At 42.2% G+C, this 26,853-nt stretch overlaps 1 protein-coding gene across 1 annotated transcript in view; it reads right to left on the reverse strand.

Annotated features, from left to right (window-relative positions):
- LVRN (laeverin) overlaps nt 1-26,853 on the reverse strand; it is a 201,705-nt gene that overhangs the window by 44,442 nt on the left and 130,410 nt on the right. Inside the window, exons 6-10 of the mRNA XM_073677039.1 lie at nt 23,683-23,796; nt 6,763-6,906; nt 5,291-5,356; nt 5,086-5,151; nt 3,605-3,774 (exon numbers count right to left, since the gene is read on the reverse strand). Of these exons, the coding sequence (XP_073533140.1) occupies nt 3,605-3,774; nt 5,086-5,151; nt 5,291-5,356; nt 6,763-6,906; nt 23,683-23,796 (560 nt within the window). The remainder of the gene's footprint in view (nt 1-3,604; nt 3,775-5,085; nt 5,152-5,290; nt 5,357-6,762; nt 6,907-23,682; nt 23,797-26,853) is intronic.

Consider the following 26,853-nt stretch of genomic DNA (forward strand, 5'->3'; position numbering starts at 1 on the left):
CATCTAGAGGGCACAGAGGGGACATTTTACAATGTAAGGGGCACAGTGGTGGGCATTATTACTATGGGACACTAAGAAAAGTACTGTTACCATGCCATACAGCAAGTCCAGTAATAGGAACAAATACGGCAGCTGCAAGCTCAGTTTGTGCAGATTCAGAAAAGATGGGGACAGTTATGTAAATGTGAGAAATCAAATTTGTCTTTGTTGTAAACTCTGCAGAAGTATCGTGGCTGGAACAAGTCGTCATGGTGTCCAGATGGAAAAACCGAAAAAAGGAACAACTCCATCTGAAAGAACCTAATCTGTAAGTCACATAGCTGTACTGTAGTCTCTTAAAATGTTCTGCAGAACTTCTATATACCACTGTATAGTCAATGTATGGCGGTATTATTGATCCTGCTCTTTATATAGTGATTTTTCTTTCCAGTAACAGCATGGTTATCTCTTGAGGTTCCCCTTTACACACTATGATTATTGTGCACCGCCGAAGTTGTAAAAATGGGCTCACTCAGATGTGTTTTTCCCCCTGCGTTGAACCCCTAGCTATGCCTCTGTCTTGAACACAAATTTTTCTGAAAAATACCCTAATTGGAGGAAGGTTTTCAGTTGTTCAGCAGTGTCCCAGTCAATAGTGAGGGCTCAGTGGATAGTGTGAACACAAAGTGGTGCTCCACTCCATTTTCAGAAATAAATGTCCAAAACATTGATCTGTAAAAATTAACACAATAATGATTTGCCCACTGCCACTCCAGCATTGCCTATCTGCTAGGCTCCACTGGTCTTTGCTGACATGGCTGCAGCACTGACATCACATCCAGAGCATGGGACCACTGGCGGACACAGACAGAAAAGGGCCCCTGTGCAAGAACAATGTATGTGCCCTTTGAAGCCCAAGAGCTCCTAAAAATGCTAAATTACATCTGCTTTGGAGGTAGAAATGGGCCCCCTTACCTCTTGGGCCCCTGTGCAGGGTCCCTTGCACCAATGATATGTCTGCCCCTGCATGGGACTTCTGCAGCCAAATACTGAGCCCAAGACATTGACTGCAGCAGACACAGGCTATGACATCACGTCAATAAAGACCACTGGGGAGCAGCAGAGAGACGGCACTGGAGCAGCTGTGTGCAAATAACAATTGTTTTGTTATTTTTATTCAGATCAAACTTTTGGACATTTTATGTTTTAAATTTGAACAACTATTTAAATATTTTGGGATAGATTTTAATATACAATAGATTGTGACAAAGGAAATGAAGAAAAAAAAAACATCTACACCGCCAATATTTTATAAAAAATATATCTGTTTAACATAAAATCTTGAAAAAATAAGTAATTTTTTTACAATAGGTTACTAAATGCTCAGAGACTGGGCCTGCTACAGTTGCGATGTAATAGTTACTTGGCCATGCAACCCCATTGCAAATTAGGCTTGTTAGCAAAGTTTACAAACTTTCTGATGTTTTTAATAAAAAACAAACAAATATCACTTAAATAGCTCAACACAACAAGTGGTGTTTCCAAAGTCAACACAAAATGCCATTTTCAATGATTATGACAGTGACAGAATTATTAAACTTCCTGAAAACAATCCAGCGTAAGAAAACTCAATTGCAAACCAGGTGTTGTCTTCAGCATTAGTTTCACCAGTTGTGCTTGAGATAAAACACATTAAATACCTGGACTGGCTAGGAGTTTGCTGACTGTGATGTTTGATTGCATATTACAAATATGGGCAAGTAAGAAGAGTGGTCTAAAAAGTTAAAGGGTTTGTCTGGTCTAATAAGAAAAGTCTGAAATCACTCTATGAGACTGTAGACTGCTGAATCATGACAGTGTGTGATGCACACATTGTCATGATTTCTCTGTATTCCCCGTGCAGGTGGGTGGACCCGTGACCACATATATATGATTTGCATACTTGTGGTCGAGTGCCAACTATTCTCTGTAACTTTGGTGCCTATGGATGGATGAAGCATACGCTGACTTCCGTGAAGCATGGTGGTAACTCAATGGTGCTGTGGGGCCGCTTTGCTTTCTCTACAAATCTGTAGTCTGTGGAAGGCGAGATGTATTCAATGAAGTATCAGGAAATCCTATGAGAAAATGTTTTGCCTAAAGCTTAGGTGACGTTGAATATTCTGACAGGACAGTGACCCCAAGCGTACCTCAAAATCCACCAACGCTTGGTTTCAAACAAAGTCCTGGAAGATTCTGGAGTGGCAGTAACAACAGCCTGGATAGAAACCCATATCTTTGGTGGGCTATGAAGATGTCAGTTGCAGCATGCAAACCCAAGAATATTAATGAGCTAGAGGTAAGAAATAGGCTAAGATTCCTGCCTTCGCTCCCGTCTAGCTGTGAATAAAGTTTGCAGCAGGTAATAGTTGCCAAAATGTCTAATACTAAAGATGCTTGTCATGAAGGGGTTGAATAACTCTAAAAATGCTGAGGTTGCCATAGTAAAAGTGGCATTTTGTATTTAATTTGTAGAAACCACCTGTTATATTAGTTGTTTTGAGATATTTAAATTATTCTTATTTGATTGTTTTATTGGAAACAGTTGAAAGTTTGGTAACTTTGCTAATAAACCTAATGTGCAATGAGGGTTCAATCATTTTGATTGCAGTTGTATTAAAATTCAAGCTCTAGGTATTTTTGGGCGATTTATATTTTTTAGTTTTGTCAAAGCAAAAACACACATTGTACACAAAAAGTAACTTGAAATTTCTGTTAAAAATTAATTCATTTATTCTGCTGGAGTAACTTGATTTTGTGGTGTTTAACTCATGATTCAGTGAGAGGTCTTGGAGAGTCCAGATTTTGATGGGTCAAAGGTGTGATTTATACAATGTTACACAGGTAGTTTTAATGCTCTGGCTACAGATTTTATAGAGTATATATTCATATATATCTCTACATATAGAAATATATATATTGTAAGGCGGCAGAGTTCACACTGTGCAGTTACTGAGGCAGTGACCGAAGCAAGTCCAACATAACCAGCGTTATTCAGCAACTCATGGGTAAACAGAAAGTCCTCCAGCTCGCAGTCGGGTTAACATAAGTCCATAACAATGGTTGCCGTGGGCAACGGCCGCGCCGGGCCGCTCAGAGCCTGACGGGTGCAGAGCCTTCCCAGGCGTGGGTTCAGCTGCTCACAGGCCCGCCGAGCTTTCCTGCTATGCTCCTAACAGGTCCCAACACTGAACACCACTAATCCTTAATGCAGGGTTTTTAAAGGACCTGAGGCAAGAGACACTGGAAAACCCGGGTTGGAGGGAGGAGGCCGCCCCACTGCCTCCTGTGACCTCCTCCAAGAAATGAAGGCCCTGCCAGGTTTTACTTAATCTGCCTTAGCCAGATAGCCTGACCAGGTCAGTGCTCACCGTCATTCCTGCATTGCAGCAGCAGGTGTGTCTGTGACTGCAATGCACTCCAATGGATTTAATAGGTCTCTGTACACATTCTGGGGGATATATAACGTCCCTCGTATACGATCCCAGTCACTGCCTCACAATATACATATGGTTTACACTTTAGCAATAAGTATTTAGCACTCTTACAGTGGGTAATACTCCTATTTTGCATTACATAGACATACTTGGAATCATTGGTGATGTTTTCATGATTGCCGATCTTCAACTCTCCTTGACTTAGCGTACCAGTAGATGTGTTGAGTGTCACCAGAGGCATGCCTTTTTTCCATGTCCATGAATCCATAATGGTTTTCAGTGGCACTGGTAACTTAACTTCATCCTGGTCATCTATAAACTTAGAAAACGAGCCATGTTGTTGTTTGTATCAGCAATATTTAATAAACATAAAAAATGTAATTTTAATGTTTCTTTTTAAAGTGTCCATTTTATAAATCCGAGCAGAGAATTTCTACCTGTAAAACAAATATATGTATACTCTACATACTATACACTATCTTCACACTAGCAGAGTTCTTGTATGTACCGTACAGCCATACTCCATTACTACATTAATGTATGTTTGTTTGTTTTATATCACTGAAAGATAATAGTGGTGAGTAACAAGGCACTTCTCTCCTGAGAAAGAGGACTGATGGAAGTCTCATCAATATGCCATGAATGTATTTAAATAAAAAATAAAAGTTAGGCTGAGTTCACACGATGCGTTTTTCATGCGTTTCCGCGGCGTTTTTGCAGTTGCGTAAACGCCGCGGAAACGCATGAAACACGCATGGTAGAAGGGCAGCAATGTTCCCCAATGGAAATCCGCATGTGCTGTGCCCATGATGCGGATTTTTCCGCAGCGTAAACGCTGCGGTCAAAAATCCGCAGCATGTCAATTAATTTTGCGGAAACGCTGCTCTTTTGCCGCCATTGACTTGCATTAGACCGCATGGAATCCGCATCACTGTATATGTTGATGCGCTTTTCATGCGGTCTAATGTGCGGATGGTACCCGGGTGTGGATGAGAGGACTCTCATCCAGACCCAGGTACCATTAAAAAAAAAAGAATAAAGTAAAAAATATATATATTCTCACCTTCTGACGGCCCGCGCTGCGTCCTGCCGGCTTCCCGCGCACTTCGCGGTTGAATGAAGGACCTTCGCTGACGTCAGAGTCATGTGACGGGTCACGTGACGCTGACGTCGGAAGGTCCTACAGTCTTCACTGCCGGCAGCCGGGACCGATGAAGCAGGACACCGGGGGCCATCAGAGGGTAACGTATAGATTTATTTTTTATTTTTTGACATCACACACTATATAAATCCATGCCGGCTGCATGGATTTATATAGTGTTGACAAGCACTTTCCAAGTGATGCTAAAATCGCTTGGGAAGCGCTTGTCAACCCGCATGCGGAAATGAAAGTGAAAGACCGCTTCATTTCCGCATGTCCCTGGCAGGAAACCGCATGTACAATCCGCATGCGTTTTTTCCTGCCAGAGAGATGCAGAAACGCTCAGGAAAAAATCCTGAGCATTTCTGCATCGTGTGCACATACCCTTAATGTATTACTATCTGATACAAGTTAGTAAATGTTAAAAAGCAATAGCGTGATTAAATATTTTATGCATGCCGCACTTTTGAAGAAATATGGAAAAAGTACCATTTGTAAATGACTCCACAAACCATCCTGGTCAGCATTTGAGAATGCAAATTTCTTCAAGTATGACTGTGATGAGACAAATGGAAGGTCATTATTTCTTCAGGCGGTACGCAGAGATCCATGTAGTATCAATGAATCAGATGTGTCTGTCTATTCTTATATTGCCAAAAGTTCATAAATTCCAAAAATGATTTTTTAAACTCACGCTGATCCCTTTGAGGAAGAGTGTCTCTGTCAGGAAGGTTGAAGCCATTCGGATTAAAGCAGCTGCCTGTTGTGAAAAAGGGAATTCTACTTTATTGTCTGCAGATATCATATTTTCAGTAACAGGTACGGTAATTGCAAAAACTTTTTATGCACAAAATAGAGAACTATTTATACTGCATACTTAATAATCTTTTAAAAATGGGTCAATGGGTTTGCCAAAACTAAAAACTAGGGAAAAAACAAACAAAACACATACTCATCTACTGCTTGTCCTATGTACTACTGCTTGTTCACCGTGCCGGTCTCCTCGCTTCTTCCTCCAATGGGTAGCATCAGGTGACCAATACAATCAATCAGGAGCTGCTGGTTAACTATAGCTATCATGTTGCATCTGAGCAAGAAGAAACAGTCTCCTAATTCTTTCCTCCATTCCAAATGCAACATCAATGCTGCAGTCAATCAACGGATGCTGATTGGCTGCATTGGTCACCTGATGCCCCCCATCGGGAGAGAATACCAGGATACTGTCAGGGGACACCAGGAGTAGTACAGAGGTGTGTGGAGTTGAGTATGTGTTTTTTTGGGCACAAGTGGGGGGTATAGTACTCTAAATAGAATAAGTAATAAGATACTGATTGCGAGAACCTGACCAGTCGAACTCTCACCAAGTTTGGAAATCATTCCTGAAAATGGGGCTCTGCCCTAAGTAAATAGAGTGGCAGTCGAACATGTGTATCACTGCTTCACTCCTTGTCTATGGGACTGATGGAGAAAGCTGAGTATAGCGCTATGATAATAAATAGCCTGTAGTTACTATATTTATCATATATTTACATAATTGTAGTATTTTTAGAAATTAATTCCTGTTGGCTCCATCACTTTAAGGGTAGGTTCAAATGAATGTATAAAAAAATCGTTCAACGTTCCATCCAGAAAACTCTGACGATTGTTTTCTCACTATCCGTATACAATCTCTTAATTTACACCAGCAGCAATTATTCATTTACGTGACCATGTAAAGTTTCCTATGTTACAGAATTGCAATGTATCTGTAAAAAAATGAATGCTATTCTGTGGCTCTGTATGGCATCTGATTTTTTTTTACGCACCCATAGACTTGAATGGGTGAGTCTCATCCAATTTGTGGAAGAAACTAGTGCATGCTGCGATTTTTTTTCCCATGCAGATTCGGTTAGTGAAAAAAATCGCTCAGCTGCACTGCCCCATTGAATAACATTGGTCCGAGTGTGATCTGTAAAAAAACAGCACTGACAGCACTCAGACTGGGATTTTCGATTTTCCACTCTTGAGACGGGTTCACATTGTGCAGTTTTTAAGCATAATCATAATCTGGAGTGAATCCTATGAAGTGGAAGAACACATCTCCTCTTCTTAGATCCAATCTTAGCCAAAGATTACATACCGCATGCCAAAACTTCACAGCCAACAGTATTGTTAATTAGATGTTACCTTGCTATAGGAGAAGTCATCAAATAATGGATCAATGAGCTCCACATTATTAATTTCGTCTTCTTTCACTGATACAGCCCTTGCCGATGCGCGGGTGTCTCTTTCAAAGATGTTTATTAAGTTGTGCATCATAAAAAGCTCATTCTGCAGAGATAAATATACAGCCCATAGTGCATATTTGGACAGTAATGCAAAATTGTCATTGTAATATAACTCTGTGATGAGTACATTTTATGTTTCAGTAAAATAAAAAGTTTTATTTTTTATAAAGCGTTAACCTAAAACAATGTAATAAAACAGAAACAAACCAGTCATCATTCCTTTGCATTTTCTACAATGAGAAGTAATATGTGATAAGTGTTATTAGACATTATAATCCATAGATGCTTAAATATAAAAGTAAAAAAATAAAAAGGATACAACATCATTATTGTGAACCGAAACTAAGGTCCCTGTCACACAGCACTAATTACATCAATATTGGAACGACAAAATTGAAAAAAAACATGACCCTGATAACTTATTAATAATGAGTAAATGGATGAAGGCAGACCCTTTCCTCTTACATCAGACATGTGGATCATGAGGACTAAAATATGCAAAAATAAAGAATAATCAACACAAGTGGAACCACATCAACCAATAGGGTCACTGCTTTCATCTTGGAAACTGATTTATTACTATGGACAACTGCTCCCCGATTCTTATGTTAATTTTGATAAATCTCTCCTTTAGTGACCAAATCACTTAGGGGCTGTAAGCTACAGCCCTTTCTAAGAATTTCTAATCTACACTTTTCAATATTGAAATTGCAACACCAAAAAGTAAAGGTTGTGGAGTTATAGAAATCACAGGACCCATAGATATATTAATTATATGAAAATGATGAAAAACAGGAAACATTTTTTTGAAATATCGCGATTTATTTGGTATTAAGTATGAACGCCACAAGCAGGAATCCCCGCACTTACATGCCTTGGCATGATGTCAATGAGATTACTAATGGTTTTCTGAGTAATGTTCTGCCATGCTGAATTGGGCATGCAAATCATCAAGATCAGCTCCTATTGCTCCCTTTGCAATTACCAACCAATGACGATCCCAGATGACCCCTGACGAAGCTGCAGTTCAGCAGCGATACGCGTAGGGTCTCCAGTGTATGCAGGTAATATACCCCATGACAACCTCCCTCATTTTGTAACATAATAACTGCTCCACTCCACCATATTCCCTATTACATTATTGTGGGGTTGACATCATATACTGCTCATTTATCTTAGGGAGCTCAGTTGTCTTTATAAATATAAATTTAAATCTGTTTCCTCAGCTCTATGGTGCATATCAGCCCCCTTTTTGGTATTACTTTGGCTGAGGATTATTTATCTGGGGTTATACCATACAAATTCTTCATCTGTGTACCTGCATATTAAGGGGCTCTCACATTTTGGTTATTTGACTCGAACCTCTAATTATGATCTATGTGTGCAATTTTGTGCCTGTTTTAAATGTTTTTAATACTTGCGTCTGTTGTTGTTTGTTTATGATTGTTCAAATAAAGCTTTTGATAACTTTCTAATTTTTTGGGTGTGCACGGTTTCTATTTTGCCCTGCGCTTTTTCTTCTTGTTTCTGGCTTTAACGTTACTTAGGTCCCCTGTAGCACCCCTTGCAATTATTCATAGCTGTGCCCACCCACTCACTGTTTTTTTTGCATACATTATGCCACCCCACATTGTAATCCAGGGAATAGGACTGATGTGATGTCCCTTGTGAAGGCTTCTTCATGGCATTGCCCATGTAGTCTCCAGACCAATGTTCGGCTATTGCATCCAAGGCTAAGGCGGGACTCATCACTGAAGTTGAGAAGGCCTCCTTTCCAGCCTTGATTACTCCATTCCAGTCTTCGATCTCCATCTACAGACAGTATGGGAAACACCATGAAGAGGCCTTCACGAGGGCTTATTCAAGGCATTATGGTGTGGGGTGGCATAATGTACGGTAGCCGGATGGGACACTAACAGCTCAGCATTTCATTGATTTGGTCATGGAACCAGTGGTACTACCCTTTTTCCAAAGTGATCCAGGAGCCGTTTTCCAAGACAACGCCAAGCTGCATATTACTTGTGCTACTATGAGCAGCCTGCATGGCCTCATTGTGTTTCCATGGCCTACAGCATTTCCCTACTTGTCTCTTATTGAGCACATTTGAGACATCATTGGTCGGTCATTGCAAACAGAGCAGCCAGCAGTGGATCTTGATGATTTGTGTGCCCAAGTGCATCCATTATCACAGAACATGCTTGAGACAACCATTCATAATCTCACTGACATTTCTGTCCGTGGTGTCATACTCAATACTGAAAAAATAGACACTTAAGTGGTTTACAGAAGGAGAAGGCTTCCTCTGTGAGACCATTGGAGCCACATTGGTTGCAGAGTGCTTAAGGGCTCCCATGACAACTTGCCACCATTGTACTCCCATTAGGATATTTAATACACCGTTCTACTTAAAGGGAATCTGTCACCTGGTTTTTGCTACCTCATCTGAGAGCAGCATAAAGTAGGTAAAGAGACCCTGATTCTAACAATGTATCGCTTAGTTTACTGGGTGCAGCAGAGGTAACATAATCAGAGTTTTTAGATGTAGAATGCAGCAGAGCTGAAAAAGCTAACAATGCCCACACCAGGCTCTCTATATACATTGTCTATTGACAGTGAACTGCTTATCACAGTAGGGGGCGGAGTTGGACTAGCAAACATGTGAATTATAATGTCTTGGTGATAAAACCTTCATTGTGAGTAAACAACAGCACACAGCCTGATAAGTGACACATCATTGAAATCTGTGTTATAACCCCTACCTCATGCTGTCCTCAGATTACAAGGCAAAAACCTGCTGACAGATTCCCTTTAACTACTAGCTTTAAAACAAATATACTGTATCTTCACATGGAGGGCTGTCCATTTTGAAATTACATAGCCAAAGGAGTGGATCCTTATTCTTGATAATAAAGGCATGATGACTGATATTACTACTTGCATATTCTTCCTTATCATGAAATCGTAAAAAAACAGATTAATATAATAACAAAGTTACCAGACTAATCATATGTTTCCACGAAATTCTACCTCCATTGCCCACTTTTTTAAACGAATGCTTTCTGTAATTAAATAGAATTCCTTAGCGCTGTTCTCACTGTTGCTTTATTTTGTGCCAATGTGTTTTTTCTTTGTATCAGAGTGAAAGTATACATACGGTAAATGAGTTATTACAAAATCTCACTGGCATCTTGTATATTTTTTAAATGTGGAAATTCGCTGCCAGGAGAAAACTACATATGCATTTTTCAACCATATATAGCCTCTCCAGAAAGGAATAGGACAGGAACTCTAGTGCCAGCTATGGCAATATAGCAATCCTAAAAGTTAATATCCACCTTTTTAAAGGGTCTTCTTTTCACTTGACTTAGGATAAGAAGCCAAACCAGAAACTCCATTTGCAGACATGTTTCAGGGTTTTTTCCCCTCATCAGTGAAAATCAGGATATCTGATTTGGCTGTATAAGAGGTCTCTGACAGGGAATCTAAGGGGTAATGTTCCTTCTTTTGGAGAGTACCAAGCCAGCATAGTGAGACTTATAGTCCATGGAATGCTCCTCTGGGAATTTAAATGTGCAAACAGCCTATTCAGATACAAAAAGAATTTGAAGTCTAGTACCACCAATTTGATGTATCAGCCCTAAAAGTCAACCCTTTAAAGTGCCTTTATGGTGTCCTGAAGATTATCTTGTAAGTACTGACCTTTGGTAAAGGTCATATCACTAAATAAAAAGGTCCATTTCTCTGGGACCATATGGCGGATTGAAAAGAAACAAAAACGAATACTGTAAGGAGCAGTATGAATAACATAAAAGCAAGAACTGGCCACTTTTGAAATGGTGATAGGTCCTATTTTAAGGAGCAACAATTAGAAAACCGTGGGCGGGTTTTTTTGTTTTTTTTTTTGTATGGGCTGTACCTAGTGTTATAGCTCAAATTGAAGGGGCTGATTTGCCGAAACCCATGTATAAAAAAAGTGCTGCTTTTAGAAGAAATAGACAATAATTTTTCTAATATTATGCCACCCCTTCAAAGTTAAGTATGTGTTCTTCTACTTGTAGTTTATTTTATTGCTTTGCCTACGTACAGTTATCTGTGTATGCTCAACTTCAGTCTACAGCTCCTTGGGCACACCAGAGAAATTATTCCTGGGCCCACCCTCCATCTGTTCAACACATGAGGATCAGAACCTAAGGGAAATGAATGGGATTCAAAGGCAGCTCAAAATTAGGCAGTATTCTGCTGGACCTCTGGGACACTTTGGTTTGAGGGGCTCATTATTCTGTCATTGTGCACCAACTAGAGCTTCTTAGTCTGACTCTACATGATAGTAAAAGTGAAGGGAAAAAATTTAATTATCTGGTGGACAACAGCAAGTTTGAGGAGCAAACTGTGCACATAATCTTTCAAAAGCAACACATTTTTGTCAACATTATTCTTCCAAAAGAGGCAAATATATTCCAATACAAACACTGTCCTGCTCAGTTCAGACAGTTCAGTCATAATAATGTTCATTTATCCCTGTTTTTCTAACTCTTGCAAAAATATTTTTGCTTCCACATTGATTTGGGTTTTTTAAAAAATAAAGAGCCGTCACAATCCTTCTGCATTACTCTGAGCTGTGTATGGAGAGGAAAACGCTATTTGCTTTCTGAATGGCACAGCTTGCTCCTCCGCAGAGCACAAGTGATAATTATTCCAGGCTCTCACATACCAGCAAATTTATTTCCATTTTGAGGTTAATGCTTTTTACGTTGAAACCCATAGTAAGCTACCTGCTGCCAGGATGAAAAGAACAATAGAGAATCACCATTACTGTCCATAAAAGCTGCAAATGTTTTACAAGAAGAAGAAAAATCTACCTGAGATTGCTTCCTTTTATAAATGAATCCTAATATTACTCTTGACACACTAATACTCAGTGACCTCCGTAAAATATTTTCGATTTGCTGTTATTTTTTGAGCTCTCATGTAAAAGCTTCAATTTATTCATCATGATTATAGTCCCATTCTGTACAAAAACCAAGTCAAGTAATTTACATAAATGGCCTTATCGTTTCCTCCTGCTAATGAAAATGGACATTGTAGCATAAGAACTGTAAGAACTTTGTAACTGACTGTGCATCAAATGTTGTTTTTTTTATCTATTAATCTAAGTATTACTAATCTATCTATTCATTGTAACATATTTAATTCCATTTCACTGGGATGTTAAGTGTAGGGAATCTGTTACTTAGGTGCTCATGCACAATGCCATATTCTGGATATATGTTTTACGGTTCTTTAATACAACTCACATAGCCTACTTGGTGGTGTTGGTCTACATCTGTGAGTTTTCACATGGATTGAGAAAAAGAAAGTGTGGACTGTCCCAATGCATGCCATATGATGGCAGTGTTCTTCCCTAGAAGCCTTGCTGTTATGGAAGATTGTGGTGCCCACATTGGCACCATATGGACTCTCTATGAGTTCTTAAAGCAGAGCCTGTATATTTGCCATTGCACATCATATCCCAGTTCTCCTCTTTTACCTATGCTCCCTTACTGGAGCATTTTGCCATTTTCACAGCTGTCAGTCAACTGTACAGGGCTTAGATCAAGCTCTCATGGTGCCCAATGCAAAGGTTTCAGAATCTGCACCCACCACTTTCAGTCAACGAAGTTCATCATGACAATCATCAATTTAATGGGAATTCATCAGGGCAATTTTACTTCTGAAACTGGTGGTATGGCTGTATAGGTCATGTACAGCAATATCATTATACCTATTTTGCAGTAATCTGATGTACCAGAGCTGGGAAGTCAAGCTTTGAAGCCACATACAAATTAGTCTTGTAGTACGTGGAGGAAGCAACCATCAGACCCCCATTATTTACAGTATTATTAACTATCTGATTGTACAAAGGTATTTAAAGGAACAGCATTTTGTTTCAGTCTTGTAATTATGCACTCCAAACATAATAGCACCCTAGGCAGCCACCTATTCTGCTTGTACCTCACCATGATAGTTTGCATTTGGACCACTTCACTGTCTTAGATGTTGAGGGATCTGGCATGTTGGATTTCCTATGATGTATAGGTACATCATAGGTCGTGTATCTTCCTTTGATGCAGGCTCCGGCGCGAAGCCTACATCTTTTCCGGCACATAACAGCTGTTTGGATCAGCTGTCATGTGCCTCTAACATCCGCGGATGGAATCACGATCCACCCATGGCTGTTAACATGTTAAATGCTGGTGTCAATCTCTGCGTATGGAGAAAAAATTAAAAACGCCAGAATTATGTTTTTTTGGTCACTACAACATTGTAATAAAAGGCGAGGAAAATATTGCATTTAGCCCAAAAAGGTATCAATAAAAAAGTCAGCCCGGCGTGCAAAAAATATGCCCTCACACAGCTCCAGGTCCTGAAAAATGGAGACACTATGGGTCTTGGAAAATGGCACCATTTTTTTTTTTATAAATTTTGGATTTTTTTTTCACCACTTAAATAAAAAAGAACCTATACATGTTTGGTATCAGCGGACTCGTAATGACCTGGAGAATCATAATGGCAGGTCAGTTTTTGCATTTAGTGAAAATGGTAAAAGAAAAAAACATAAACAATTGTGAAAGTGCACTTTTTTTTGCAATTTCTCCGCACTTGGAATTTAGTCCCATTTTCCAGTACACGATATGGTAAAATCAATTGGGTCATTCAAAAGTGCAACTTGTCCCACAAAAAACAAGCTTTCAAGCGGCAATATTAACAGACAGAAAAATAAAAAAGTTATGGCTCTGGGAAGCAGGGGAGCAAAAAGCAAAAACGGAAAAACAAAAAATCCCAAGGTTGTGAAGGGGTTAATATGCCTGATTGGATACCACTAAATGGCTAATCCCTTTAAACTAACGTGCTCATACATACATGCACATTTATTGTCTAGAAAGAGAGATAGTTGTCAGCCAACATCTACAGTACCTCGTGTTTTTGGTCAGTGTGATGTAGATTGGAATAATTTGACTACTTTAATGTTTTAAATACTATGTTTTACAAAAGTCCCACTATAAAATAAGAATTTAAGATAAAAAATATAGAACTTTTATGCCTAAGTGATGTCAGGGCATTACTACTGAAGTAGTAGGCACCAATTTTCTTAGAAACACATTGCTTCCCCTTTTGCCGACTCCATCAATCACCATCAGGAAAAATTAGATATTGGTCGGCAAGATTGTTTCTGTTCACCTAAATCAATTTGATTTATGAATCTACAAAATCTAACATCTCAATGTAAATATAGAATCAAAATATAGTTTAAGGAAGCGCATCTGATTAATAAAGGATAGAACTACGGTGATCTAGTTTTTGGAAAATGATTTACTTGCATGCAAAAAAAAAGAAAAAGCACATATAGCCTGGAACTTCTCATAGTTGTTCAAAGTATCATTGTGCCCTATATCCGAGAGCGCGCGCATAATTATGGAGTTATTTAATTATACATAAAAACTACATATGAAGCTAAAAAGCAAGTGAAAGAAATGAATGTAAAAACAACTACATTATGAAGGAGATAACTATAATCTGATAGATATGTCACACAATAACAATTGAGAAATTGACAAACCTCAACATAGGCTAACCTGTCATACAGAAAATGCAGAATATTATACAGCAAGAGGAGCTGAGCAGATGTATAGGTAAGAAAAATGAATACATAACAAAAACATATACATTAATATTATTATTATTTATACACAGATATACAGTAGAGACCAAAAGTTTGGACACACTTTCTCATTTAAAGATTTTTCTGTATTTTCATGACTATGAAAATTGTACATTCACACTGAAGGCATCAAAACTATGAATTAACACATGTGGAATTATATACTTAACAAAAAAGTGTGAAACAACTGAAAATATATCTTATATTCCAGGTTCTTCAAAGTAGCCACCTTTTCCTTTGATGACTGCTTTGCACACTCTTGGCATTCTCTTGATGAGCTTCAAGAGGTAGTCACCGGAAATGGTCTTCCAACAATCTTGAAGGAGTTCCCAGAGCTGCTTAGCACTTGTTGGCCCTTTTGCCTTCACTCTGTGGTCCAGCTCACCCCAAACCATCTCGATTGGGTTCAGGTCTGGTGACTGTGGAGTCCAGGTCATCTGGCGTAGCACTCCATCACTCTCCTTCTTGGTCAAATAGCCCTTACACAGCCTGGAGGTGTGTTTGAGGTCATTGTCCTGTTGAAAAATAAATGATGGTCCAACTAAACACAAACCGGATGGAATAGCATGCTGCTGCAAGATGCTGTGGTAGCCATGCTGGTTCAGTATGCCTTCAATTTTGAATAAATCCCCAACAGTGTCACAAGCAAAGCACCCCCACACCATCACACCTCCTCCTCCATGCTTCACGGTGGAAACCAGGCATGTAGAGTCCATCCGTTCACCTTTTCTGTGTCGCACAAAGACACGGTGGTTGGAACCAAAGATCTCAAATTTGGACTCATCAGACCAAAGCACAGATTTCCACTGGTCTAATGTCCATTCCTTGTGTTCTTTAGCCCAAACAAGTCTCTTCTGCTTGTTGCCTGTCCTTAGCAGCTATTTTACCATGAAGGCCTGCTGCACAAAGTCTCCTCTTAACAGTTGTTGTAGAGATGTGTCTGCTGCTAGAACTCTGTGTGGCATTGATCTGGTCTCTAATCTGAGCTGCTGTTAACCTGCGATTTCTGAGGCTGGTGACTCAGATAAACTTATCCTCAGAAGCAGAGGTGACTCTTGGTCTTCCTTTCCTGGGGCGGTCCTCATGTGAGCCAGTTTCTTTGTAGCGCTTGATGGTTTTTGCAACTACACTTGGGGACACTTTCAAAGTTTGCCCAATTTTTTGCACTGACTGACCTTCATTTCTTAAAGTAATGATGGCCACTTGTTTTTCTTTACTTAGCTGCTTTTTTCTTGCCATAATACAAATTCTAACAGTCTATTCAGTAGGACTATCAGCTGTGTATCCGCCTGACTTCTGCACAACACAACTGATGGTCCCAACCCCATTTATAAGGCAAGAAATCCCACTTATTAAACCTGACAGGGCACACATGTGAAGTGAAAACCATTTCCGGTGACTACCTCTTGAAGCTCATCAAGAGAATGCCAAGAGTGTGCAAAGCAGTCATCAAAGCAAAAGGTGGCTACTTTGAAGAACCTAGAATATAAGACATATTTTCAGTTGTTTCACACTTTTTTGTTAAGTATATAATTCCACATTTGTTATTTCATAGTTTTGATGCCTTCAGTGTGAATGTACAATTTTCATAGTCATGAAAATACAGAAAAATCTTTAAATGAGAAGGTGTGTCCAAACTTTTGGTCTGTACTGTATATATCTATGTAGATATTGTAAAGTGGCTGCCGGATAGGTCGTGGACAGGAGGTATGTGTCCCCGAAGTGCCAAGCTTCGGTGATGTAGGACCCGGAGAAGCAGGCTCCAGCACACATAGTGCTGAGAGGAATTTAATGGGCCCGGATTACAGGGCCGGGTTTTACGAACAGCTGAAAGAGCTTGGGGAACAGCTGCTCACTTACCTCCAGTCCAGGTCTTGGAAGGCTGATTTAAGACAGCTGCGCCTGTCTCAGTCTGTCTTTGTGTGTTGGGCAAGGTGAGCAGACCTTGTATGTGCTCCTTAGACTCTGCAGGAGGCAGAGGAATGGCACTTTGTTTAAACGGCTGAGGCCGTGCTGCATGGACTTGTTATTTTGAGCTTTGTTCTGTTATTGCTTTTTTTGTGCCAGGAAAAGGCTGTTACTTTTGTTTCCTCACTGGTGTATGGACACTAAATAAACCACCAGTTTGTTTGAACCCACAGACTGCATCACTGTGTGAACCTGTGCCTACCTCCAACGCGGCTCAGTGAGTACAAATCCCTACAATTGGTACTAGAAGCATGGGCACAGATCCCAAGTGGCAGTGTGACTGCTACAAGAAGACGTATATGTCCTGAGTGAAGTCGGCCATAAGCCAGCAAGTGTCACCGGACAAAATGGAGGACCTGCTTAAACATCTGTTGCAGGCACAGCAGGCACAACAAGCGCAGCACCAGCAGCAACTTCAGCAACAGCAGACCCAGCAGGCACAGTTCCAGCAGCAGTACCTGCAGAGCTAGCAGAGCATGCAGCAGCAGCAGCACCGCGAGCAGCTGCATCAGCAACGGGAGCAGCGGCAGGAAACAAATAAACTTCTGATGCAGCAGATCCAACAGCAGCAAAGACAAATGGATACCGTGGCAGAGCAGATCTGTGGCAGGACGACCGCCACATCCTTAGATGCAGGAGATGACTCACACGTCAAGAAGACGGTAAGAAGAGCATTACAAAAGATGACCCCAGGTGATGACATTGAGGCGTTCCTGATGGTCTTTGAGAGGGTGGCAGAAGGGAGAAATTGCCTCCAGAGCAGTGGGCGGAGGTACTAGTGACATTTGACTGGTGAGCCGTAGAAGGCCTATTATGACTTGGCCTTGCAGAACGCAAAAGAGTACGCTAAGTTGAAAACTGAGATTTTGGCACGCTTGGGAGTGACTCTGACTGTCAGGGCGCAACGGGTGCACCACTGGGCTTATTGCAGTGACAAACCTCCCCGGTCCCAGATGTTCGACCTCCTACACCTGGTCCAAAAGTGGTTGCAACCTGAATCTTCCTCCCCAGCACAGATGGTGGAGAAGGTAGTTATAGACAGGTTTATACACTCTCTCCCGAAGTCGGTGAAATCCTGGGTTGCCCAGGAAGATCCCCATAATGCCGATGACTTGGTTGGGTTGGTGGAAAGATACCAGGCGGTTGAGAGTCCGTTGGGAAAACAAGGGGTCGTAGCCTCTCAATACTGGGGTTCCCAAAAGGCGGCGGACACCCAAAAGAAGGGAGCTAGAGTCATACCTGGGGGGCGTCCTAGAGTTCAGGAGGCGTCTGAATTGCTGCACAAGGTCCCACCCCATGATATAGTGTGTTGGAGATGTCATACCCCTGGCCATATTGCCGCCCGGTGTCCCATAAACTCTGAGCCAATGGACTGCAACATGGGCCAGCGTTGCTCCTATTTTGCCTATCCCGCCTGCAGCTCGGTTCCTCAAAATGGCGAGGGCCCTCAGGCATGCTCAGTGTCAGTAAACAGGTTACAAGTCTCTGGACTATTGGACTCAGGAAGTTTGGTGACCCTGATAAGGGCCACACTCCCGAATAGACTGGTTCCTGGGAAGGTGGTGGGTGTCCGGTGTATCCATGGGGATGCTAAGAACTATCCTGTGGCCCAGGTGGATGTAAACACAGACTGTGGCACCACATCTCATGAAGTGGCGGTCGTTAAGGACCTATTGCATCCCATAATAATGGGACGTGACTTTGTATTATTCTGGGAAATGTGGGGGAAAGCGGGGACACCTGGTTGCTCGGACGACAGCCAGATCGCCCCTAAGGAAACTTACCCACAGAACATGATAGATGAGTTTCCTATGTGTGTGTTTGTGGGCGATGAGGATGAGACAACATCCCCTGAGGCTAATATCTCTGAGCTGGAGGTGTCCGAGTGAAACTTTGGAACTGCACAACTCAGGGATTTAACTCTGAAAGGGGCCTTTGAAAATGTTACTGTGTTAAATGGGGTGCCTCAGGAACCGGGGGCTGACACTCGGTTTCCTCATTTTGCTGTGAATGGGGATTTGCTGTACAGAGTAACCAAGCCAAGGGGTGAGGTAATAGAACAGTTGCTGGTGACAGGGCCCTATAGTGGCAGGGTGTTAGACATGGCTCATTCTCATGTGTTGGGTGGTCACCTGGGTACAGACAAGGCTCAGGAACGGATCTTCCAAAGATTCTACTGGCCAGGTTGCTATAGAGAAATAAAGAGTTATTGTCGTTCCTGCCCCACATGCCAGATAACCTCCCCAGTGGCCCACTTCCGCAGTCCCCTAGTGCCCCTACCCGTCATTGAGGTTCCATTCGAACGCAAAGTAATGGATCTAGTGGGGCCTCTGGTCAAGTCCGCCCGAGGGCATCAGTATATCCTGGTGGTATTAGATTATGCTACATGGTATCCGGAGGCTGTACCACTACGAAACTTCTCCGCCAGGTGTATAGCCCGGGAGTTAGTCCACATGTTTTCAAGAACGGAGTTGCCTAAGGAGATCCTAACAGACCAAGGAACTCAATTTATGTCGAAGGTCATGAGGGAATTGTGCAAGACATTGCAGATTGCACAACTGAGAACCTGCGTGTACCATCCCCAGACGGACGGACTGGTTGAGAGGTTTAACAAAACCTTGAAAGCAATGTTGAGGAAAGCAGTGGAAAAGGATGGCCGAGACTGGGACTGTCTGCTTCCCTATCTGTTGTTCGCTATCAGGGAAGTACCCCAAGCTTCCACAGGTTTCTCCCCATTTGAACTACTCTCTGGACAACACCCTCGAGGAGTCCTACATGTGGCAAAAGAGTCCTGGGAAGCTGAGACCACTCCCTATAGGAGCGTGGTGGAGCACGTTGCCCAGATGCAAGAGAGGATTGCCCATGTGATGCCCATTGTGAGGGAGCACCGCCTCAAGGCACAAGAGGCACAGTCCAGGGTGTATAATAGGTCGGCCAGGGTGTGATCGTTCAACCCAGGAGATCGAGTGCTTGTGTTAGTGCCCACAGTGGAGAGCAAGTTCATGGTCAAGTGGCAGGGCCCCTATGAGGTGGTGGAGAAAGTGGGGGAAGTCAACTATAAAATCCACCAACCAGGGAAGAGGAAGTCCTACCAAATTTACCATGTTAACTTGATTAAGCCATGGCAAGATAGAGAGCCCGTGGAAGCTCCTTGTTTAATGGCTGGGGCTGAGGCCGATGTGAAAGAGGTCAAGGTGGCAGAGTTGCCCAAAAGCAACAGTGCAAAGAGTTGCTACAGCGAAATAAAGACCTGTTTTTGGAGTTGCCAGGACTCACTTAGGTCATAGAGCATGAGGTTCTCACAGAGCCTCATGTTCGCATCAATCTAAAACCATACCGGATCCCCGAGGCCCACAGAGAGGTGATCTCAAAAGAAGTGAGGTGGATGCTTAACCTGGGAGTCATTGAAGAGTCCAAAAGTGCATGGTCCAGTCCTATAGTCTTAGTGCCGAAACCAGATGGAGACTGGCGGTTTTGCAACAACTATAGGAAGCTCAACGAGGTCTCGAAGTTCGACGCCTACCCAATGCCTAGGGTAGATGAGCTTATCGAAAGGCTGGGACCCGCTCAGTACATCACCACTCTGGACCTCACCAAAGGATATTGGCAAATTCCCCTGTCCAAAGAGGCCAAGGAGATGACAGCCTTCTCAACACCAGACGGATGTTATCAATACGTCAGGATTTGGGTTACAGGGAGCTCCGGCCACCTTCTAGAGAGCCATGGACCGGATCTTAGCACCTCACAAAAAGTATGCAGTGGCCTACCTAGATGACATCATCATATTCAGCCAGGACTGGGAAAGTCATCTGGACAAAGTTCAAGCCATACTTGATGCCCTAAGGAAGGCGGGCTTTACTATCAACCCGAAGAAATGTGCCATGGGGATGGAGGAAGCCAAGTACCTAGGGTACGTGGTTGGTAGAGGGGAAATAAAACCACAAATCAATAAGGTTGAGGCGATCTTGAACTGGCCACAGCCCCTCTCGAAGAAGCAGGTCAGGGCATTGTGGGCTACTATCGAAGATTTGTCCCTAACGTTGCCCTGATAGCAGCCCCGCTGACAGATATTCTGAAAGGGACGAAGTCGGCTATGGCCAAGTGGTCCCCGGAAGAAGAAGCGACCTTCCAGAAATTGAAACTGGTCTTCTGTAAACAGCCAGTCTTGGTAGCGCCCAACTTCTCCACGGAGTTTGTGGTCCAGACGGATGCATCAGATGTCGGGCTGAGAGCAGTCTTGTCCTAGGAGATTAACGGAGAAGAATACTCTGTAATATACCTCAGTCGGAAGCTCTCCACTTGTGAGAAGAAGTACTCCATTGTAGAAAAAGAATGTTTGGCCATTAAGTGGGCATTAGACACTCTGAGATATTACCTGTTAGGTAGAAGGTTCAGGTTAGTGTCACACCATGCCCCACTGAGGTGGATGCGAAAAAGAAGGGAAACAATGCCAGAGTGACTAGGTGGTTCCTGGCTCTACAAGATTTTAGTTTCCGGGTAGAGCATAGGCCTGGGAAACAACATGGGAATGCTGATGCCATGTCAAGGGTTTATTGTATGGTGACAGAAGGTGCCAAGCCCCCCGGCTTTGGGCAGGGAGGGTATGTAAGGTGGCTGCCGGACAGGCCATGGACGGGAGGTATGTGTCCCCAAAGTGCCAAGCTTGTGATGTAGGACCCGGAGAAGCAGGCTCCAGCACACATAGTGCTGAGAGGAATTGAATGGGCCCGGATTACAGGGCCAGGTTTTACGAGCAGCTGAAAGAGCTGAGGGGGAACAGCTGCTCACTTACCTCCAGTCCACGTCTTGGAAGGCTGATTTAAGACAGCTGCGCCTGTCCCAGTCTGACTGTGTGTGTTGGGCAAGGTGAGCAGACCTTGCATGTGCTCCTTAGACTCTGCAGGAGGCAGAGGAAAAGCACTTTGTTTAAACGGCTGAGGCCATGCTGCATGGACTTGTTATTTTGAGCTTTGTTCTGTTATTCCTTTTTTGTGCCAGGAAATGGCAGTTACTTTAGTTTCCTCACTGGTGTATGGACACTAAATAAACCTCCAGTTTGTTTGAACCCGCGGACTGTATCACTGTGTGAACCTGTGCCTACCTCCAACGCGGCTCAGTGAGTACAGATCCTTACAATATATATAAATAAATATATATATATATATATATATATATATATATATATATATATATATATATATATACTGCTCAAAAAAATGAAGGGAACACTTAAACAACATAATATAACTCCAAGTGAATCAAACTTCTGTGAAATGAAACTGTCCACTTAGGAAGCAACACTGATTGACAATCAATTTCATATGCTGTTGTGCAAATGGAATAGACAATAGATGGATAATTGGCAATTATCAAGACACACTCAATAAAGGAGTTGTTCTGCAGGTGGGGACCACAGACCACATCTCAGTACCAATGCTTTCTGGCTAATGTTTTAGTCACTTTTGAATGTTGGTTGTGCTTTCACACTCGTGGTAGCATGAGACTGACTCAACAACCCACAGACGTTGCTCAGGTAGTGCAGCTCATCCAGGATGGCACATCAATGCGAGCTGTAGCAAGAAGGTTTGCTGTGTCTGTCAGCGTAGTGTCCAGAGGCTGGAGGCGCTAGCAGGAGACAAGCCAGTACACCAGGAGATGTGGAGGGGGCCGTAGGAGGGCAACAACCCAGCAGCAGTACCGTTACTTTATGCAAGGAGGAACAGGAGGAGCACTGCCAGAGCCCTGCAAAATGACCTCCAGCAGACCACAAATGTGCATGTGTCTGCACAAACAGTTAGAAACCGAATCCATGATGGTGCTATGAGGGCCCGACGTCCACAGATGGGGGTTGTGCTCACAGCCCACTACCGTGCAGGACGCTTGGCATTTGCCACAGAACACCAGGATTGGCAAAGTCGCCACTGGCGCCCTGTGCTCTTCACAGATGAAAGCAGGTTCACACTGAGCACATGTGACAGACGTGACAGAGTCTGGAGAGCGATCTGCTGCCTGCAACATCCTTCAGCATGACGGTTTGGCAGTGGGTCAGTAATGTTGTGGGGTGGCATTTCTTTGGAGGGCCGCACAGCCCTCCATGTGCTCGCCAGAGGTAGCCTGACTGCCATTAGATACCGAGATGAGATCCTCAGATCCCTTGTGAGATCATATGCTGGTGCGGTTGGCCCTGGGTTCCTCCTAAAGCAGGACAATGCCAGACCTCATGTGGCTGGAGTGTGTCATCAGTTCCTGCAAGATGAAGGCATTGAAGCTATGGACTGGCCTGCCCGTTCCCCAGACCTGAATCCGATTGAGCACATCTGGGACATCATGTCTCGCTCCATCCACCAACGTCACGTTGCACCACAGACTGTCCAGGAGTTGGCGGATGCTTTAGTCCAGGTCTGGGAGGAGATCCCACAGGAGACCATCTGCAACCTCATCAGGAGCATGCCCAGGCGTTGTAGGGAGGTCATACAGACACGTGGAGGCCACACACAATACTGAGCCTCATTTTGACTTGTGTTAAGGATATTACATCAAAGTTGGATCAGCCTGTAGTGTGTTTTTCCACTTTAATTTTGCCGGTGACTCCAAATCCAGGCGTCCATTGGTTAATACATTTGATTTCCATTGATGATTTTTGTGTGATTTTGTTGTCAGCACATTCAACTTTGTACAGAACAAAGTATTCAATGAGAATATGTCATTCATTCAGATCTAGGATGTGTTATTTGAGTGTTCCCTTTATTTTTTTGAGCAGTGTATATAAAGCGATACCTTCAGCTCCTCCTGCTCTCTAACATGCAGCCTTCAGATTTTCAATGTGACAGGTTCCCTTTAAAGGGAGTCTGTCAGCAAGAAATGACTGTTCAAAAGAAGCAGAGGTGCTTACTCTACTCTTGGCAAAGCCAAATAATTCAGTGGTACCTTTCACCTACTTTTTTCCATCTATATTCCCCCTACTCTGACTTTGTAAAGCTCTCAATCAAGGAAAAGGGGGTATAGAAAGATACAAAACAAGTAGGTGGAAAAATTCACTAAACTGGCCATGCCAAAAGTGGACTGACTGCCTGCTCTTGGTTTGAACAGTCATTTTGTGCTAACAGACTCCCTTTAAGCATAGGACCATTGATTTGAGTGTGTAATGCCTACCAATTTCAATTTAGGGTCAATAAAACCGGCACCTATGTATTCAAAGTAAGAGGCAAATCCTTCATTGAGCCAAATGTCATTCCACCACTTCATGGTAACAAGATTTCCAAACCACTAGAAAAGAAAAAAGAAACATAAAATGACAATTGCTTGTGTGATCATCAATTTTATTCATTCCGACAGCCAGTATAAAAACATAATATAACACAAAATATACCAGTGTCAAGCGGGCCAGTGTGGTTATAATGCCTGTCTGACTTGCTACAGTGAGAACAAGAGCATATGTAGTGAAGAAGAGGATTCGAGTGTTTCCCAAAGAACAAAAAAATGTGATATTCACATCTCATTTACTGGCATCAAACACCTCAGTATCTGTAAACATTAATCTATTTGAAGTGTTACATTTACAGAAGTTTACACATCCCATTCACCTATGAACTATAAAAGTATATCTACAAGCAGCAGAATTACTGCAGATAGTATTGAAACTAAAATGATCTTGTCCTTACATTAGGTTAATTAAGTTTCTAGTATTTCTGCAAGTCTAATTCACTTGAATGAGACATTAGAAGGTGGCCATGAGGGACACAGTGCAGAAAAAAACTGTGAAGGGACTAAAGAGCCCTATCAGACTCAGAATCAGTAGAGGTCTCACCAGTAAAACCTCCAACAATAAGTTTATGTGGTGATTGTTATTTAAGGGATTTTCCACCACTAAATGCTTAGGATTGGTCACCAATATCAGATTGGTTGGGGTCCAACACCCTCACCAATCAACAATGGCCTTATGTAAATATTGTATTGCGCAGAACACCACAGCTCCATCACATGTCACACTGATTATTGGCTGCTGCCCGATACTGCAGATCAGCTCTTGTATCCATAGGATAGGTCATCAACATAACTATAGTGGAAAACTCTTTTAAAGCGGTTGCCACTACTCGGACAGCCTCTTATGAATCCCTATGTTTCCCCCCAGTAAAATAATAACACTTATACTCACCTCTGGTGCCGGTCCCTGGCACTCCCAGGGCTCACGTGACATTGTTATGCGGCCAATCAGCGCTGGCTTAACTCTCGCCTCCTTCAAACAAATCAAGACATCAGGAGGAAGTCAGAGTTGATTCTGCCCTCTTACTTCCTCTGGATGTCAATTATGCCCCTAGGAGAGGAGAGCGAAGCAAGCGCTGATTTACCACAGTGATTGCATGACATAATGTCACACGAGCCCTGGGAGTGCCAGTGCTGAGCTGACACCGCTGGAACGGCGCTGGCATTGGAGGTGAGTATAATGCTATTATTTTACTGTGAGGAAACATAGACATTCAGAAGGGGTTGAATTACCACATAGTCAAACATTAAGCATGTCACTCCAAAGTTCAATGCTAATAACACAATACCCACCGACATACAGTCATGGGTACAAAGGAGTATAAACAAAAAGTAAAAATTTAATATTTTATTAAATCAAAAATTAAAATGATCAATCAATATTAAAATAAGCAGGAAAATATTTTTAGCTTAGCAGGTACTCATGACACGAGCCTGTATATACAGTGAAGGAAATAATTATTTGATCCCTTGCTGTTTGTGTAAATTTGCCCACTGACAAAGACTTGAATAGTCTATAATTTTAAGGGTAGGTTAATTTTAACATTGAGAGATAGAATATCCCCCAAAAAAATCAAGAAAATCACATTGTATAAATTAGATAAATGTATTTGCATTTTGCAGTGAGAAATAAGTATTTGATTCCTCTGGCAAACAACACTTAATACTTGGTGGCAAAACACTTGATGGCAAGCACAGCAGTCAGATGTTTTTTGTAGTTGATGATGAGGTTTGCGCACATGTCAGGAGGAATTTTGGTCCACTCCTCTTTGCAGATCATCTCTAAATCATTCAGATTTTGAGGCTGTCGCTTGGCAATTCGGAACTTCAACTCCCTCCATACGTTTTCTATGGAATTAAGGTCTGGAGAATGGCTAGGCCACTCCATGACCTTAATGTGCTTCTTTTTGAGCCACTCCTTTGTTGCCTTGGCTGTATGTTTTGGGTCATTGTCTTGCTAGAAGTCCCAGTCATGACCCATCTTCAATGCTCTTATTGAGGGAAGGAGGTTGTCACTCAGGATTTTACGGTACATGGCTCCATCCATTCTTCCACTGATGCGGTGAAGTAGTCCTGGGCCCTTAGCAGAGAAAACCCCCCAAAACATAATGTTTCCACCTCCATGCTTGACAGTGGGGACGGTGCTCTTTGGGTCATAGGCAGCATTTCTCTTCCTCCAAACACGGAGAGTTGAGTTAATGTCAAAGAGCTCAATTTTTGTCTCATCTGACCACAGCACCTTCTCCCAATAACCCACAGAATCATCCAGGTGTTCATTGGAAAACTTCAGACGGGCCTGCACATGTGCCTTCTTGAGCAGGGGGACCTTGCGGGCACTGCAGGATTTTAAACCTTTAAGGCGTAGTGTGTTAGCAATGGTTTTCTTGGTGACTGTGGTCCCAGCTGCCTTGAATCATTAACAAGTTTCCACCGTGTAGTTTTAGGCTGATCTCTCACCTTCATCATGATCAAGGATACCCCACAAGGTGAGATTTTGCCCCAGATCGATGTTGATTGACAGTCATTTTGTATTTCTTCCATTTTCTTACTATTGCACCAACAGTTGTCTCCTTCTCACCCAGCGTCTTACTTATGGTTTTGTAGCCCATTCCAGCTTTGTGCAGGTCTATGATCTTGTCCCTGATATCCTTAGAAAGCTCTTTGGTCTTGCCCATGTTGTAGAGATTAGAGTCTGACTGATTAATTGAGTCTGTGGACAGCAGTCTTTTATACAGGTGACTATGTAAGACAGCTGTCTTTAATGCAGGTAACGAGTTGATTAGTAGCGTCTGACTGGTCTGTAGGAGCCAGAACTTATAATGGTTTGAAGGGGATCAAATACTTATTTCTCACTGCAAAATGCAAATAAATTTATCTAATTTATACAATGTGATTTTCTTGATTTTTTTTGGGATATTCTATCTCTCAATGTTAAATTAACCTACCCTTAAAATTATAGACTGTTCATGTCTTTGTCAGTTGGCAAACTTACAAAAACAGCAAGGGATCAAATAATTATTTCCTTCACTGTGCCCCCTAAGTGCTAATCATGCACATAGC

Source organism: Phyllobates terribilis, unplaced genomic scaffold (genome assembly GCF_046119375.1).
Source record: "Phyllobates terribilis strain yellow unplaced genomic scaffold, ASM4611937v1 Scaffold_1__5_contigs__length_1240528914, whole genome shotgun sequence".
In the NCBI taxonomy this organism is placed as follows: domain Eukaryota; kingdom Metazoa; phylum Chordata; class Amphibia; order Anura; family Dendrobatidae; genus Phyllobates; species Phyllobates terribilis.